Source organism: Lepidochelys kempii, chromosome 23 (genome assembly GCF_965140265.1).
Source record: "Lepidochelys kempii isolate rLepKem1 chromosome 23, rLepKem1.hap2, whole genome shotgun sequence".
NCBI lineage: Eukaryota > Metazoa > Chordata > Testudines > Cheloniidae > Lepidochelys > Lepidochelys kempii.
Window position 1 is genome coordinate 1,280,504 of NC_133278.1, and position 12,144 is coordinate 1,292,647.

Below are 12,144 nucleotides of genomic sequence, written 5' to 3' on the forward strand. Positions count from 1 at the left end.
GCTTTGGGTCCATGCGTTGTTTCCCCCTTGTCCCCCAAATCCTGTCATTGCAGCCGCCCGGCGCTGGGGTTTGCCCCAGGAATTGCCCTCGCTCCGGCCCTGTATCCTGTCGGGTGCGTGTGTCCTGCTGCTTCAGAGAGAGGGGAAATCCTGATGCCCTGCAGGGCCGGGGCAGTGGCCTTCTTTCCCAGGCCGGCGCTGGGAAATCCAGGCTCCAGGGCCTGGTTCTGAGGGGTGCTGAGTTCCCAGGGGTCCGGAGGGAAGAGGTGGAGGCTGCGGGCTCAGCCCTAGAGAACCAGGCCCAGCTCCCCCTGTTTCCTTGGGGAGCCCCCCCATGTCTGCAGGAAACTCCCCATGTCCTCTGGGTTCTACATAGACCTGCCCTGCCTGGGAGTGGCCAGGCCCTCCCTCACCCCACAAGCCTGGGTGTGCTTAGCCCCTTGCCAGGTCCCAAGGGAGCCCAGCAGCCGGGGCATGGGGTGGGACTGGCTCCGGGTGGGGGGGTCAGGAGCTGCTCTCAAAGCAACACACGTTCCCGTGAGCCTCTCATGGCCCTATGCTGACAGCGCTGCCCAGGCCCCGGCCGAGACCAGGGCCCCGTGGGGCCGGGCGCTGCGCAGCACAAGGAGATGCGGTCTGGGCCCCTCCGAGTTCCCAGCCTATATACAAAGGGAGGATCCTTTCCCCATATTACGGAGCGGGAGCGGAGGCCGAGAGAGAGGCAGAGGGAGGCCGTGGCAAAGGAGGGGACATTTTGCAGTGTCCGGTTCCTAGCCCCTGTGCTCCTTGCTTGAACGCCTCTTCCCCACCCCCTCTCACTGTATGTGGGGCTGCCCTGTGGCCCTTTCATTCCTTTTCTCTGGGCCTCTCAACCCAATGGGGCCTGATCCCCTTCACACCCCCCCCCCATGCGCACGCACACGATGTCACTGCCTCGGGGAATGCAGCTGTCTCTGGGGTGAGCCCTGGGGCAGGGACCCTTTGTGCTGCACTGAGATGCAGCCCCCTCTGGGGTGGGGCACAGGGGCTGTTTATACCGGGATCTCTCACCCAGTGCTGCGATGCAGCCACTTCTGGGGTGAAACACTGCAACTGTTCAACAGCAACAGCGAATGGCTACAAGGACGGATCCTGCATCCAGCTGAAGCTGCAGGGGAAATTCAGGGAGGCTGAAGGGAATTAGTGCCCAGGATGGAATTTCGCTTGGACATCAGGTTTTTAACGCCCCCCCCTCCAGCCCCCTGCCGCCTTTTGGAAAACAGGCCGTGGGCTTTGCGGGGGGCAGAAGCAGAGGGAGTTCCTCAGCCGCCCCCCTCCCTGGCCCTCGGTTCTCTCCTGACGCCCCACACAGCACGGCCACCCGCAGCCCCGCTTTTCCCGAGGTCACCCAGCCAAGCGGGGCCGGGGCCTGCTGAGACGCACAAACCCGGCTGAGCTGGGCCCCAGCACGGATCCCCTGGGCGCAGGTGGGTTCGTTCTGCCTTTTAGCCTGAAATAAATTCCTGGTGGAGGGGGTGTGAGAGCCGCCCGCCCCCTCCCACAAGCAGAGAGCTGCACAAGGCAGCGAACGAGACGGCTCACTACGTGCACTGGAGCAGCAGTTAGAAACCCCGGCCGAGATCGGGGCCCCATCGGGCCCAGGCCCTGAGCATGAGACAGTCCCTGGCCCTAAGATCTCAGTCGAAAGAGACCAAGCGAGGATCATTGTCCCCATTTTACAGCTGAGGAAACAGAGGCCCAGGGACCAGCAGAGACGTGCCCAAGGCCACTATGACAATATGGAACTGTTCTTAATGTTTTCTCTGAATACTGGGTGCGTGCCTCAGTTTCCCCTATGCCTTTCTTAAGTCTCTAGGTGGTGGGATCAGGGGGGTGATTGTCGCAGAGCCCTGGGGGCCAGTGTGATGGCGTCTGCACAGAGACTGGCCGACACCCTGTCTCCTGGCCACTGATGGCCTGCCCCCCCCCCCCCGCAAAGGGGCCGACTGAAGGGGCTAGAGAACAAAGAGATCAAGTGACTCCTGGCCCAGGAAAGAGACAAAGGCCAGAGGAGGGACTGGAGAGTTTCAGTTTGGAGCTGGCTGGGGAAATGGGGGGAGGTCCAGATGGGGCTCTGGCCTCCCTGGCCCCAAGACGGACCTGACTGAGGGGTCCCGTTCTCTACACCCGCAAACTCTGTGTTAGACCATGTCCTGTCGTTTAATAAACCTTCCGTTTTACTGGCTGGCTGAGAGTCCCGTCTGACTGCGGAGTTGGGGGGCAGGACCCTCTGGCTTCCCCAGGACCCCGCCTGGGCGGACTCGCTGTGGGAAGCGCACGGTGGGGCAGAGGAGGCTGAATGCTCCGGGGTCAGACCCAGGAAGGGGGAAGCCGGGTGAGCTGTGTGGCCTGCAGACAGGCTGCTCCCCGAGAGGAGACTCCCCCAGAGTCCTGCCTGGCTTCGTAGGGAGCAGTTCCAGAGCATCGCCCAGGGACCCCGTGACAACTGGTGGCAGTGGTGGGATCTACTGCACCCCGTGGACCGAACATCCTGCAGTAAGCGACTGGGGAGCAGTAAAACAAAGGGGGGTAACGAGGACCAGGCGTGCTGAAGACTCCGAGAGGAGCGGTTTCAGGGGGGCGGTTATCCCTAGGAGTGTGTGACCAGAGAGAAGGACTTTTGCAGTAACAGGGTCCCCCTGGGGATTGCAGCGAGTGGTCCCAGGGGCGGAGGCATCTGCAGCTCGACCCTGGCAAAGAGGTGGTGACCTCGAGAAGGGCTGATACACGAGGGGTTCTCCCTGGAAACTGTGGGGAGCTGAGAGCACACAGGCCTGTGAGTCCACAACAACTTGGGAAGAGCGGAGTGATGGCCTGTCACCGTCTCCTTAAGAAGGACATTGTAACCCTGTTGTAACGAGGCTGGTTCTGGCGGGACCCCCCCGAGAGGCGCCAATTCCAGACAAACGGCTTCAAGCAGGGCAGTCACAGCCCCAGGCTGGGGTTTCTGTGCCCACCAAGGCAAACCAAACCAGCCAGACAGCGAGGACTTCGGTCTCACCCCACTGGCTAACCACAAGTCACACAAGCAATCCCCTTAGACACCCCAGTTTCCCAGTATCCCCACCAGCGCCACTCGGTATGGGGACGAATGGTTATGAAAACCAACACCCCCGTAAAAGAACAAAGGTTCTCCCGATCCCAAAGGACCAAGCCCCAGGCCCAGGTCAATGTACAAATCAGATCTTACCCACAAATCACACTGTTGCCAATCTTTTAGAATCTAAAATCTAAAGGTTTATTCATAAAAGGAAAAGGATAGAGACGAGAGCGAGAATGGGTGAAATGGAATCAATGACACACAGTCATGGCAAAGTCCTTGGTTCAGGCTTGTAGCAGTGAGGGAATAAACGGCAGGTTCAAATCAAGTCTCTGGAGAACATATCCCCAGCTGGGAGGGGTCCTTCAGTGTAGCCAAGTCCCTCCAAAGGTCGGAAGCAGGACTGAAGACAGGATGGAGAGGAGGCATCAGCCCTTTCTAGTCTCCTCCAAGAGTAAGAACCCCTCTTTGTTCAGACTGTGGAAAGTTACAGCAAAATGGAGTTTGGAGTCATATGGGCAGGTCCCTGCACCCTTTGCTGAGTCCCCAGGCGTGTCTGCCTTCCCTCAGTGGGTCATTGTATCGCTGATGGTCCTTAATGGGCCATCGAGCAGGCTAGGCAGAGCTGACGCCAACGTGTCTGGGGTGTCCCCCAGAAGCAGAGCATAAATTGGAAATACAGACAGTACAGAGCCAATAGTCATCTCTTTAACTACAAAAATGATACCCACATATAGACAGCACTGTCCTAACCCGCCAACCATCACCTTGTCTGAGACACCTCATTTGACCCCCTTTATACAAGACTTGGTGCCACGACAGGACCTTGGTTGCCACAATGATCTATACGGTCCCAGATTATGTCAATAATGCCACCCCTGTGCAAAAAGAGAGGGTTACGCATGGGAAAGCCTTCGAGCCGGAGTTGAACCAGCAACCCTGCAGAGGAGGAGGGGCCCAGGCCACCAGTGGCCAGGAGACAGGGTATCGGCCATTCTCTGTGCAGACCCCATCACACCTGCCTAGGGCTCTGCAACACTCACACCCCCTGATCCCATCACCTGGATACTTAAGGAATGCCTAGAGGAAACTGAGGCACCCACCCAGTATTCAGAGAAAACATTAAGAACATTCCCACCTCGTCCCAGACACCCAGGCAGTTTGTGGCAGAGGTGGGAACAAAGTCCAACTCCCCTGAGTCTCGGCACAGGGCCCCTGCTGCCCTCCTTGCTCTGGCTGCAGACGCGCAGCACCTGCTGCCCTGGGGCTGTTCCCACAAATACTGTTCTCAAGAATTTCTGCCCCTCACTCCCGACCTACAGCCCCCTGCCCCCCAGCCCTGCCGGTGCCCCTCACTCCCAACCCGCAGCCCCTCACGTTGCCAATGGGTCTGCCCTTGCTTGGGCTGGAACTGCCGGGTGCTTTGATGACGTCCCCAAAGGGGGGAAATGCTCCCTGCTCCCCGCACTGGTCGTGCGCTGGGCCAGGCCAGGCCAGGGGCTTTTCCCGACCCTGCTGCATGCCAGGACCTCATGGTCCCCCGGGGCTGGCTGAACAGACTCAGCCCCTGGGAATGGACCCCCCTCCCTGCAGCCATGGGGGGGGGGGGTGAGCTCTATCCCTCCCCGCCCCTAGCCTGAGCCAATGGCCAGGCACTAACCTGGGCTGGGATGCACCAATAGTGTGTGGGGGCCCCCAGCTGACCCCTAACGAAGCATTAATTAGCAGGGCCAGGGCCAGGGTTAGGGCCTGCAGCTGGTGCCTTTCCCCTCCCCCACCCCCAGCTGTTCCTCTCGGGCAGGATGATGCGGGCTGCGCTGGGCCAACCCCCCAAGTACCATGAGCCGAGAGCCTGGCCCCCGCAGCAGAGAACGGTACCGGGACGCGGCCCCCGCGGGACCAGCCCAAGCCTGGGAGGCTGCTAAAGGCCACTGAGCTCCAGCCTCTCAGGGGGGTGCCCTTGGTACCCCAGGGCCTGCCCCGGGAGATTCCCCCTCCAGTAACCATGGGGGGTGCCCCCGGGGAGCCAATGTTCCCCTCCCCTATGGGGCCCGGTGGGGGGCTGTACATGGGAGGGGGGGTCTCCCTGCCCTCACCCCCGGTGAGTCAGTCTGGGCTCTTGGCCCAGATCCGCAGAAAGCGAGTTCCACCCCTCCTTGCCCATTTCGGGTTCGCTGGGCCCGGACACCTGGGTCCTGAGCATGGGGGGGGGGGGCATCCTGTGCCCATAACAAGCTCCCCTCCAGCGTCCCCCCAAAGGCTGAGGCTGGAACCCAGAAGTCCTGAACCGGCCTTCCCCTGGGGCTTTGCTGTGGGGGGCTCCCTGCTGGGGCCCAGGTTGGGGCTTCCCAGCCTCAGGGGCAAGACAAGAGGCAGCTCAGCCTGGGGGCAGCGACCTCCAGGCCACACTCTGGCTCCCAGGCCCCCTAGGGGATGTTGTGGGGTCCAGGGAACCCCCCCCATGACGGGGTCACCCCCCGACCCCCTGATGCCCGGGTCTCTCAGCAGCTGCAGGCAGAAGAGAAACGGGAGCCGCTGAAAAGCAAGAACAAGGGCATTGGCGGGGACAAGGGGGCCACAAAGGTGAGTTTGGAGCCCCTGGGTGGGGGGGCGGCGTTCACTGTCTGCACGGCCCCCACCGCCCCAGGGCTGCAGCCTCAAGAGCAGCCGGATGGGCTCTGAGGTGACCGAGCTCGGCTCCCAGCTCTGCTACTGCCACCCCGGATCTGCCCCCCAGCTATGTGCCTCAGTTTCCCCACCTGTCCCGTGGGGAGAAGGAGCCTTCCTCTGCCTGTGCAGACCGGGAGCTCCTTGGGGCAGGGCCCTGAGCTCAGTCAGGGGGGTGGGGGTGTCTGTTGGGTGCTACCGTAACACACCTAATAGGCAGGCATTGTCCAAGCTCAGACTGTGCAGGGAGGGTCACGGTGGTTTGGAGGGGTCCCCGCTGGGGCAGGAGGAAGTGTCCAAGAAGGCCCCCAGTTGGGCCAGCCCAGCGTTAGGGGGCAGCAGGGGTGGGGGGGTGCAGTGCAGTTGCCCTGAACTTTGTGGGGGTGCTGAAAATGCAGATCAGCTTCTCACCCCCCCCCAAACCTGCTGTTTGCAAACTACCAGCCCCCCAAGTGCTCGGGAAGAGTTGCTCACCCCACACAGCAGGGGGTGCTGGGGCATGTGCCCCTAGCCGCCTGCTGTGATTCTGGGGGGCGGATGGGGAGGCGTGGCCCATGCTTGGGGCGGTGAATCCCGGCAGTGTCTCGGGGCCTCTGTCCTGCCCCGGTGACAAGGGGTGTCAGCCAGGACGCCGGGGTCCTTCTCCCAAACGCCCCCAGTGCTCACAGCTGGGGCTGAGGGTCCTGGCTCTGTGTGGGGCTGCCAGGCTCGGGAGGCGGGGGGCTCGGGGTCACAGACCCGTCATCCTAGGGTGGCTGGCTCCCCCAGGGCAGTGGGGCGCTGACGGGGCGTGGGGGCGTTCTCAGCTCTCCGCCCAGGGCCCTGTGGCATTCCCGCTGCCCCCCCACCTCTCCCGCAGAAGAAGCCGCAGGGAAGCCGGGTCCGAGAGGCGGCACCAGAGAAAGCAGCAGCCGTTTGCCCCAGGGTCCCCGCGAGCCCCGTCCTGCAGGGAGGTAGGGGCCTGGCCGGAGGGGCGGGCCGTGGGGCGGGAGGCCTCAGGCCCAGGGTGCCACCAGCCAGTGCCAGCACGGGGGAGCTGCACGCCGGGCAGCCCGCGATGCACCTGCCTCTGGGGTGGAGGGGCTGGTGGGGAGCCCCGCAGCGGTGGGACCGAAGGGCCATGAGCGAAGAGTTCGCCAGCCCGGGGCGCTGGGGGGGGGCGTGGCTGGTGACCCTGTCTCTCCCCGCAGGGGACCCCGAGGGGGGGGGAGGGTGCTGCTGTCTGTGCCCGGGGCGCTGGGGGGGCATGGCTGGTGACCCCGTCTCTCCCCGCAGGGGACCCCCGGGGGGGGGAGGGTGCTGCTGTCTGTGCCCGGGGCGCTGGGGGGGGCGTGGCTGGTGACCCCGTCTCTCCCCGCAGGGGACCCCGAGGGGGGGGGACGCTGCTGTCTGTGCCTGGGGCGCTGGGGGGGGTGTGGCTGGTGACCCCGTCTCTCCCCGCAGGGGACCCCCGGGGGGGGGAGGGCGCTGCTGTCTGTTCCTGGGGCGCTGGGGGGGGCATGGCTGGTGACCCCATCTCTCCCCGCAGGGGACCCCAAGGGGGGGAGGGCGCTGCTGTCTGTGCCCGGGGCGCTGGGGGGGGCGTGGCTGGTGACCCCGTCTCTCCCCGCAGGGGGCCCCGAGGGGGGGCCGCCCGGGGGGGGCCAGCCCCTGCTCTGCGTGCCCGGGGCGCTGGCCGAGGAGCTGATGCAGGCGCTGGTGAGCCTGGGCATGGCCCTGGAGCGGGAATACGCCTTGGACATCTTCACCAGCATGATGGTGAGTGCCGGGGGGGGGAAGGGGGCAGCATGGCCGGGGGGGGGGTTAAAGGTCACGTGACAATGGCTTCCCGGCTGCCCCATGGCTAATGTCCCTGGGTGGGGGAAGCAGCTTTTTTGGGGGTTGGACCAGCCCCGCCCCCAACTACACCCATGATGAAAAATGGGGCTCCCCCCCCCAACCCTGGCAGGAGCAACCCAAAGGCCCTGGCTGATTCCTGGGTCCCATCCACAGCTCTGGGAGGGGAGTGGGGGCTAGTGGTTAGAGCAGGGGGGGCTGGGAGCCCGGACTCCTGGGTTCTCTCCCCAGCTCTGGGAGGGGAGTGGGGCTAGTGGTTAGAGCAGGGGGGGCTTGGGGCCAGGACTCCTGGGTTCTCTCCCAGCTCTGGCCCAGCCCCGTGGCATGTCCCTTCCGGCCCCTGGGCTCGGCCACTGCCCCATCCCCACGTTTCTCTCCCGTCCCCAGAGGAAACAATCCAGCTACGTCTTCCGGAGCTGGGAGGTGCCGCGCACCGTGACGGCCGAGATGCGGGCGCTCATCGTCGACTGGCTCGTGCAGGTGCATGTAGGTATCGGTGAACCCCCCCCGCTGCCCCCTGGGACCCGACGGCCCCACACCAGGCAGACCAACAACCCCCCCGGCCCTGGCAGGGTCCCTGGGCACAGAGCCTCCGGGATCAGGGGAGGGCGAAGAGGGGGTGGGGTTGGGCTGGGTTTGCCCCTGAAGGGGAGGGGCAGCCTAGGACTCCTGGGTTCTACCCCTGTGGCAGATGGTTGGGCAGGTCTCTCCCCACCTCGTGGTGCCTCAGTTTCCCCCTGCATAAAATGGGCATGTCACGGAGTCCCTGGGCGATGCTCTGGAACTGCTCCCCATGAAGCCAGTCAGGACTCTGGGGTAGTCGCCTTTCTGTGAGCAGACTGTCTTCAGGACACACAGCTCACACAGCTTCCACCTTCCTGGGTCTGACCTCCGAGCATTCAGCTTCCTCTGCCCCTCCGTGCGCTTCCCCCAGTGCGTCCGCCTAGGCGGGGTCCTGGGGAAGCCAGAGGGTCCTGCCCCCCAACTCCGCAGACAGACGTGACTCTCAGCCAGCCAGTAAAACAGAAGGTTTATTAGACGACAGGAACATGGTCTAAAACAGAGCTTGCAGGTGCAGAGAACGGGACCCCTCAGCTGGGTCCATTTTGGGGGGCAGTGAGCCAGACAACCACGTCTGCACTTCACTCCATGTCCCAGCCAGCCCCAAACTGAAACTCCCTCCAGCCCCTCCTCCTCTGGGCTTTGTTCCTTTCCCGGGCCAGGTGGTCACCTGATTCCTTTGTTCTCCAACCCTTTAGCTCTCACCTTGCAGGGGGGAAGGGCCCAGGCCATCAGTTGCCAAGAAACAGGGTGTCGGCCATTGTCTGTGTCCAGACTCCTGCACACACCTGCCCTCTAGGGCTCTGCAATGATCATACACCCTTACCCCACCACCTAGAGACTTAAGAACTGCCTGGGGGAAACTGAGGCACCCCCATACTATTCAGAGGAAACATTAAGAAGAGTCCCACTTCGTCACAGGGCAATAATTCCCCCGCCCCCAGGGGATAAAGAGATCACACTCAGTGCCCCCCCACCGGCACCATCGCCCTGTCCCTGTGCCCCCATTTTCGGTTGCTCTGGTGACCCGGTCCCCCCAGGAGTACCTGGGCCTGGCGGACGACACGCTCTACCTGGCCGTCTACCTGATGAACGCCTACATGAAGGTGGCGCGAGTGAGGGTCCCGGCCCTGCAGCTGCTGGGCATCACCTGCCTCTTCGTGGCCTGCAAAGTGGAGGAGTGCACCTTCCCCGAGGTAAGGCAGGGCGTCCGGACGCCTGGGTTCCTCCCTGGCTCTGGTGGGCTAGAGCAGGAGGGGCTGGGAGCCAGGACTCCTGGGTTCTCTCCCTGGCTGTGGGAGGGGGGTGGAGTGTCACGGACTCTCAGGTCATGCCCACTCTTGGCCCGTGCAGTCCCTGGGGGGAACCCCCTTCAGTGAGACAGCCCTTCTTGGGGGTCCACTCTCTCCCGGGGGTCCAGCCCTTGCACCTCCTGGAGCTGCACCTCTACGAGCCTTAGCACCCCTCTTTCTCACCGTGGGCCCCCTCAGGGAGTCCACTCGCTCTGGCCCCCCGGGGCCTCCACTCCCAGAGGGAATGATGCCTCCCTGTTCTCTAGCCTGGAGCGATTCTCAGCTGGGGTAAAACAGGAGGGTTTATTGAGAGTCCGAACCCAGCACAGAAACCTCGCCTGGCCTCCCTCAGCCCAGCACATCCCAGTCTCTCCTGCGTCCAGGGGGGCTCTGCCTGCTCCCCCTCTCCAGCCCCGAGCCCCCCTGCTTCCCAGCTGGGCCCCTCAGATTCCCCGGCTCTGTCCATTGTCTCTTCTCTAGGTAAACAGGGTCACCTGGGCCCCTCTCCCCTCTTTTGTCCTCTGGCCCCTCTGGCTGGGACCAGCTGGTCAGGTCACCGGGGTCCTCTCCCCACAGCCCATTGTCCCCCCACTGGCCAGACCTGGCTGGGACTCCCGAGCTGGGCCTCTGGGTCCCCAGGTCCCCAGTCGCCGGGGTCTCCATTCTCCAGGCCATTGGCCGGGGTCCCAAGGTCCTTCGCCGGTCCTGTGTCCCCCACAAACTCCCTCTCCCCTCCCCTCGTTAAACCCGTAACACCCAGGGAAACAGAGTCCCACCCCCTGGAAAACACGGAAAAAACAAGAAAATCCCCCACTTCGTCACACGGGGTCTAGTGGTTAGAGCAGGGCGCTGGGAGCCGGGACTCCTGGGCTCTGTTGTTTCTAGGAGGGGCTGGGGGAGGCTGGCTGCTGTTCCGGCCGCAGGAGCTGCTGGGGGGCTGGGAGGTGAGATGTGGGGGCGCCCGGCCCAGCCCTGCTTCCCTTGCAGCCGGCCGAGCTCTGCTTCATGACCGAGGACTCGTTCAGCCGCCGGGAGCTGCTGCGCATGGAGCGCAAGGTCCTGTCCCGCCTCAACTTCCAGCTGCATTTCACCAGCCCCCTGCACCTGCTGCGGCTGCTGGCGGCCCTGGGCCACTGTGGCCCGAAGGTGAGCGCCGGGTCTGGGGTCTTGCTGCGGCCGCAGGCTGGGGAGCTGGGCAGGGCGGGGAGCCAGGACTCCTGGGTTCTATCCCTGGCTCTGGGCGGGGAGTGGGGTCTAGTGGTTAGAGCAGGGGGGGCTGGGAGCCAGGACTCCTGGGTTCTATCCCTGGCTCTGGGCGGGGAGTGGGGGCTAGGGGTAGGCGGGGGGCGCTGGGTTTCCCAGGGGCGGGGGGCGCTGGGTTTCCCAGGGGCGGGGGGCGCTGTGGACCGGTCTGACCCGTGTGCCCCCCCAGGTCCATCACCTGGCCATGTACTTCATGGAGCTGTGTCTGATGGAGGCAGACTGTGTGGCGTTCGAGCCGGCCCAGCTGGCTGCGGCTGCCCTGGGCCTGGCGCAGCGGGTTCTGCAGGAGGCGGGCGCCGGGGGCTTGGGCACCGGGCCGGAGGGCTCCACGCAGCTCTGCCTCTACAGGTGGGTGACGTGGGTGCAGGCGTGGGGGTGGGGGGGGAATCCCTGAAATGCGGCCGGCAGGAGCTCCAGCTGTCTGGGGCCCAGGTGGGCCACGGAGCCACAGGCCCTGTGCTGGACAGGAGGGTGGGGGGTTCCCCGCAGCGGGGGGTGGGGGGGTTCCCGCCGTGGGTGACGCCCTCCCCCGGCTCTCGTTGCAGCGAAGAGGCGCTCGGTGCTGTACATTGCTCCATGGCCAGGGCCGCGCTCCGGGCCGGCGGCTCCACCCTCCAGGCCGTGTTCCTGAAATACTCGCGCCCCCAGAAGCTGGGGGCCAGCACCAGCCCGGCCATCGCCACCTCCGACTACCTCGCCCGCTGCCGGAGCCAGGCACCCTGAGCCCGGCGGGGAAGGGCCTGGGCATCTCCGGGGATTCCCAGCTGCTCTGGGGGGGTGTCTGTGACTGGTGATTGGCCCCTGCTAGGGAAGGGGGCCGGGCGGGCCGTGGGGCTGTTGCACAGCTGGGGGTGCAGAAAGGGGGGTGCAGGGGGACGGGTGGGTTTTCTCTAAGCCTGCCCCCCGTCTCCCTCTGTGCCCCTCGGCTCTGGGTGGAGGGGGCTGGGCCATGGGCCTGTGGCAGCCCTGAGGGGGCTGGGATCGGGGGCGGGGGCAGCATCCCCCAGGCTGGCTCCCAGCCCCCCCCACCCCCCCGCACAGGCCTCCAAAAAAAAAAAAAAAAAAAAAGAACAGGAAAAAAGCAGCTGGTGGGATAAGAAACAGGCCGGGCGCGTTTGTCGAATAAAGTGAGTTTTAATCCCCCTGGAGCCAGCTGCTCGCCGGGTGTGACTGGGGGGGGCCGCCCCAGAGGGGCCCCCCCAGCTCCAGCTGCGCAGCCCTTGGCCCAGGCTGCCAGCAGGGGCAGGTTTCTGGTGGTTTCCCTGGGCGGGGGGAGGGACTCTGCCCCCCAGAGAACGGGTGGGTCAGACCAGGCCCTGCTTGTCTGCACAACGGGGTCCAGCACGAGGGTCCGGCATGAGGTCCCGGCACGCCGGGGGCTGCGGGGCGGGAGTGAGGGGCGCCGGCAGAGCTGGGGCGCGCCGGGGGCTGCGGGGCGGGAGTGAG

The 12,144-nt window shown here is 64.8% G+C and overlaps 1 protein-coding gene across 1 annotated transcript; it reads left to right on the forward strand.

Annotated features, from left to right (window-relative positions):
• The first annotated feature begins 4,881 nt into the window (after positions 1–4,881).
• CCNP (cyclin P) lies at positions 4,882–11,441 on the forward strand. The gene is made up of 9 exons (XM_073322311.1): positions 4,882–4,953; positions 5,585–5,662; positions 6,606–6,699; positions 7,359–7,504; positions 7,970–8,068; positions 9,184–9,339; positions 10,423–10,581; positions 10,868–11,046; positions 11,244–11,441. Exons 1-9 carry the CDS (start codon positions 4,882–4,884, stop codon positions 11,419–11,421), a joined length of 1,161 nt encoding a protein of 386 aa, XP_073178412.1. The 3' UTR covers positions 11,422–11,441.
• Positions 11,442–12,144: the final 703 nt, after the last annotated feature.

Coding starts and splice junctions, on each gene's coding strand:
- CCNP (XM_073322311.1), top strand. CDS start 4,882: ATGATGCGGGCTGCGCTGGGCCAACCCCCCAAGTACCATGAGCCGAGA. Junction 9,340..10,422: donor AGGAGTGCACCTTCCCCGAG/GTAAGGCAGGGC, acceptor CTTCCCTTGCAG/CCGGCCGAGCTCTGCTTCAT. Junction 10,582..10,867: donor TGGGCCACTGTGGCCCGAAG/GTGAGCGCCGGG, acceptor GTGCCCCCCCAG/GTCCATCACCTGGCCATGTA.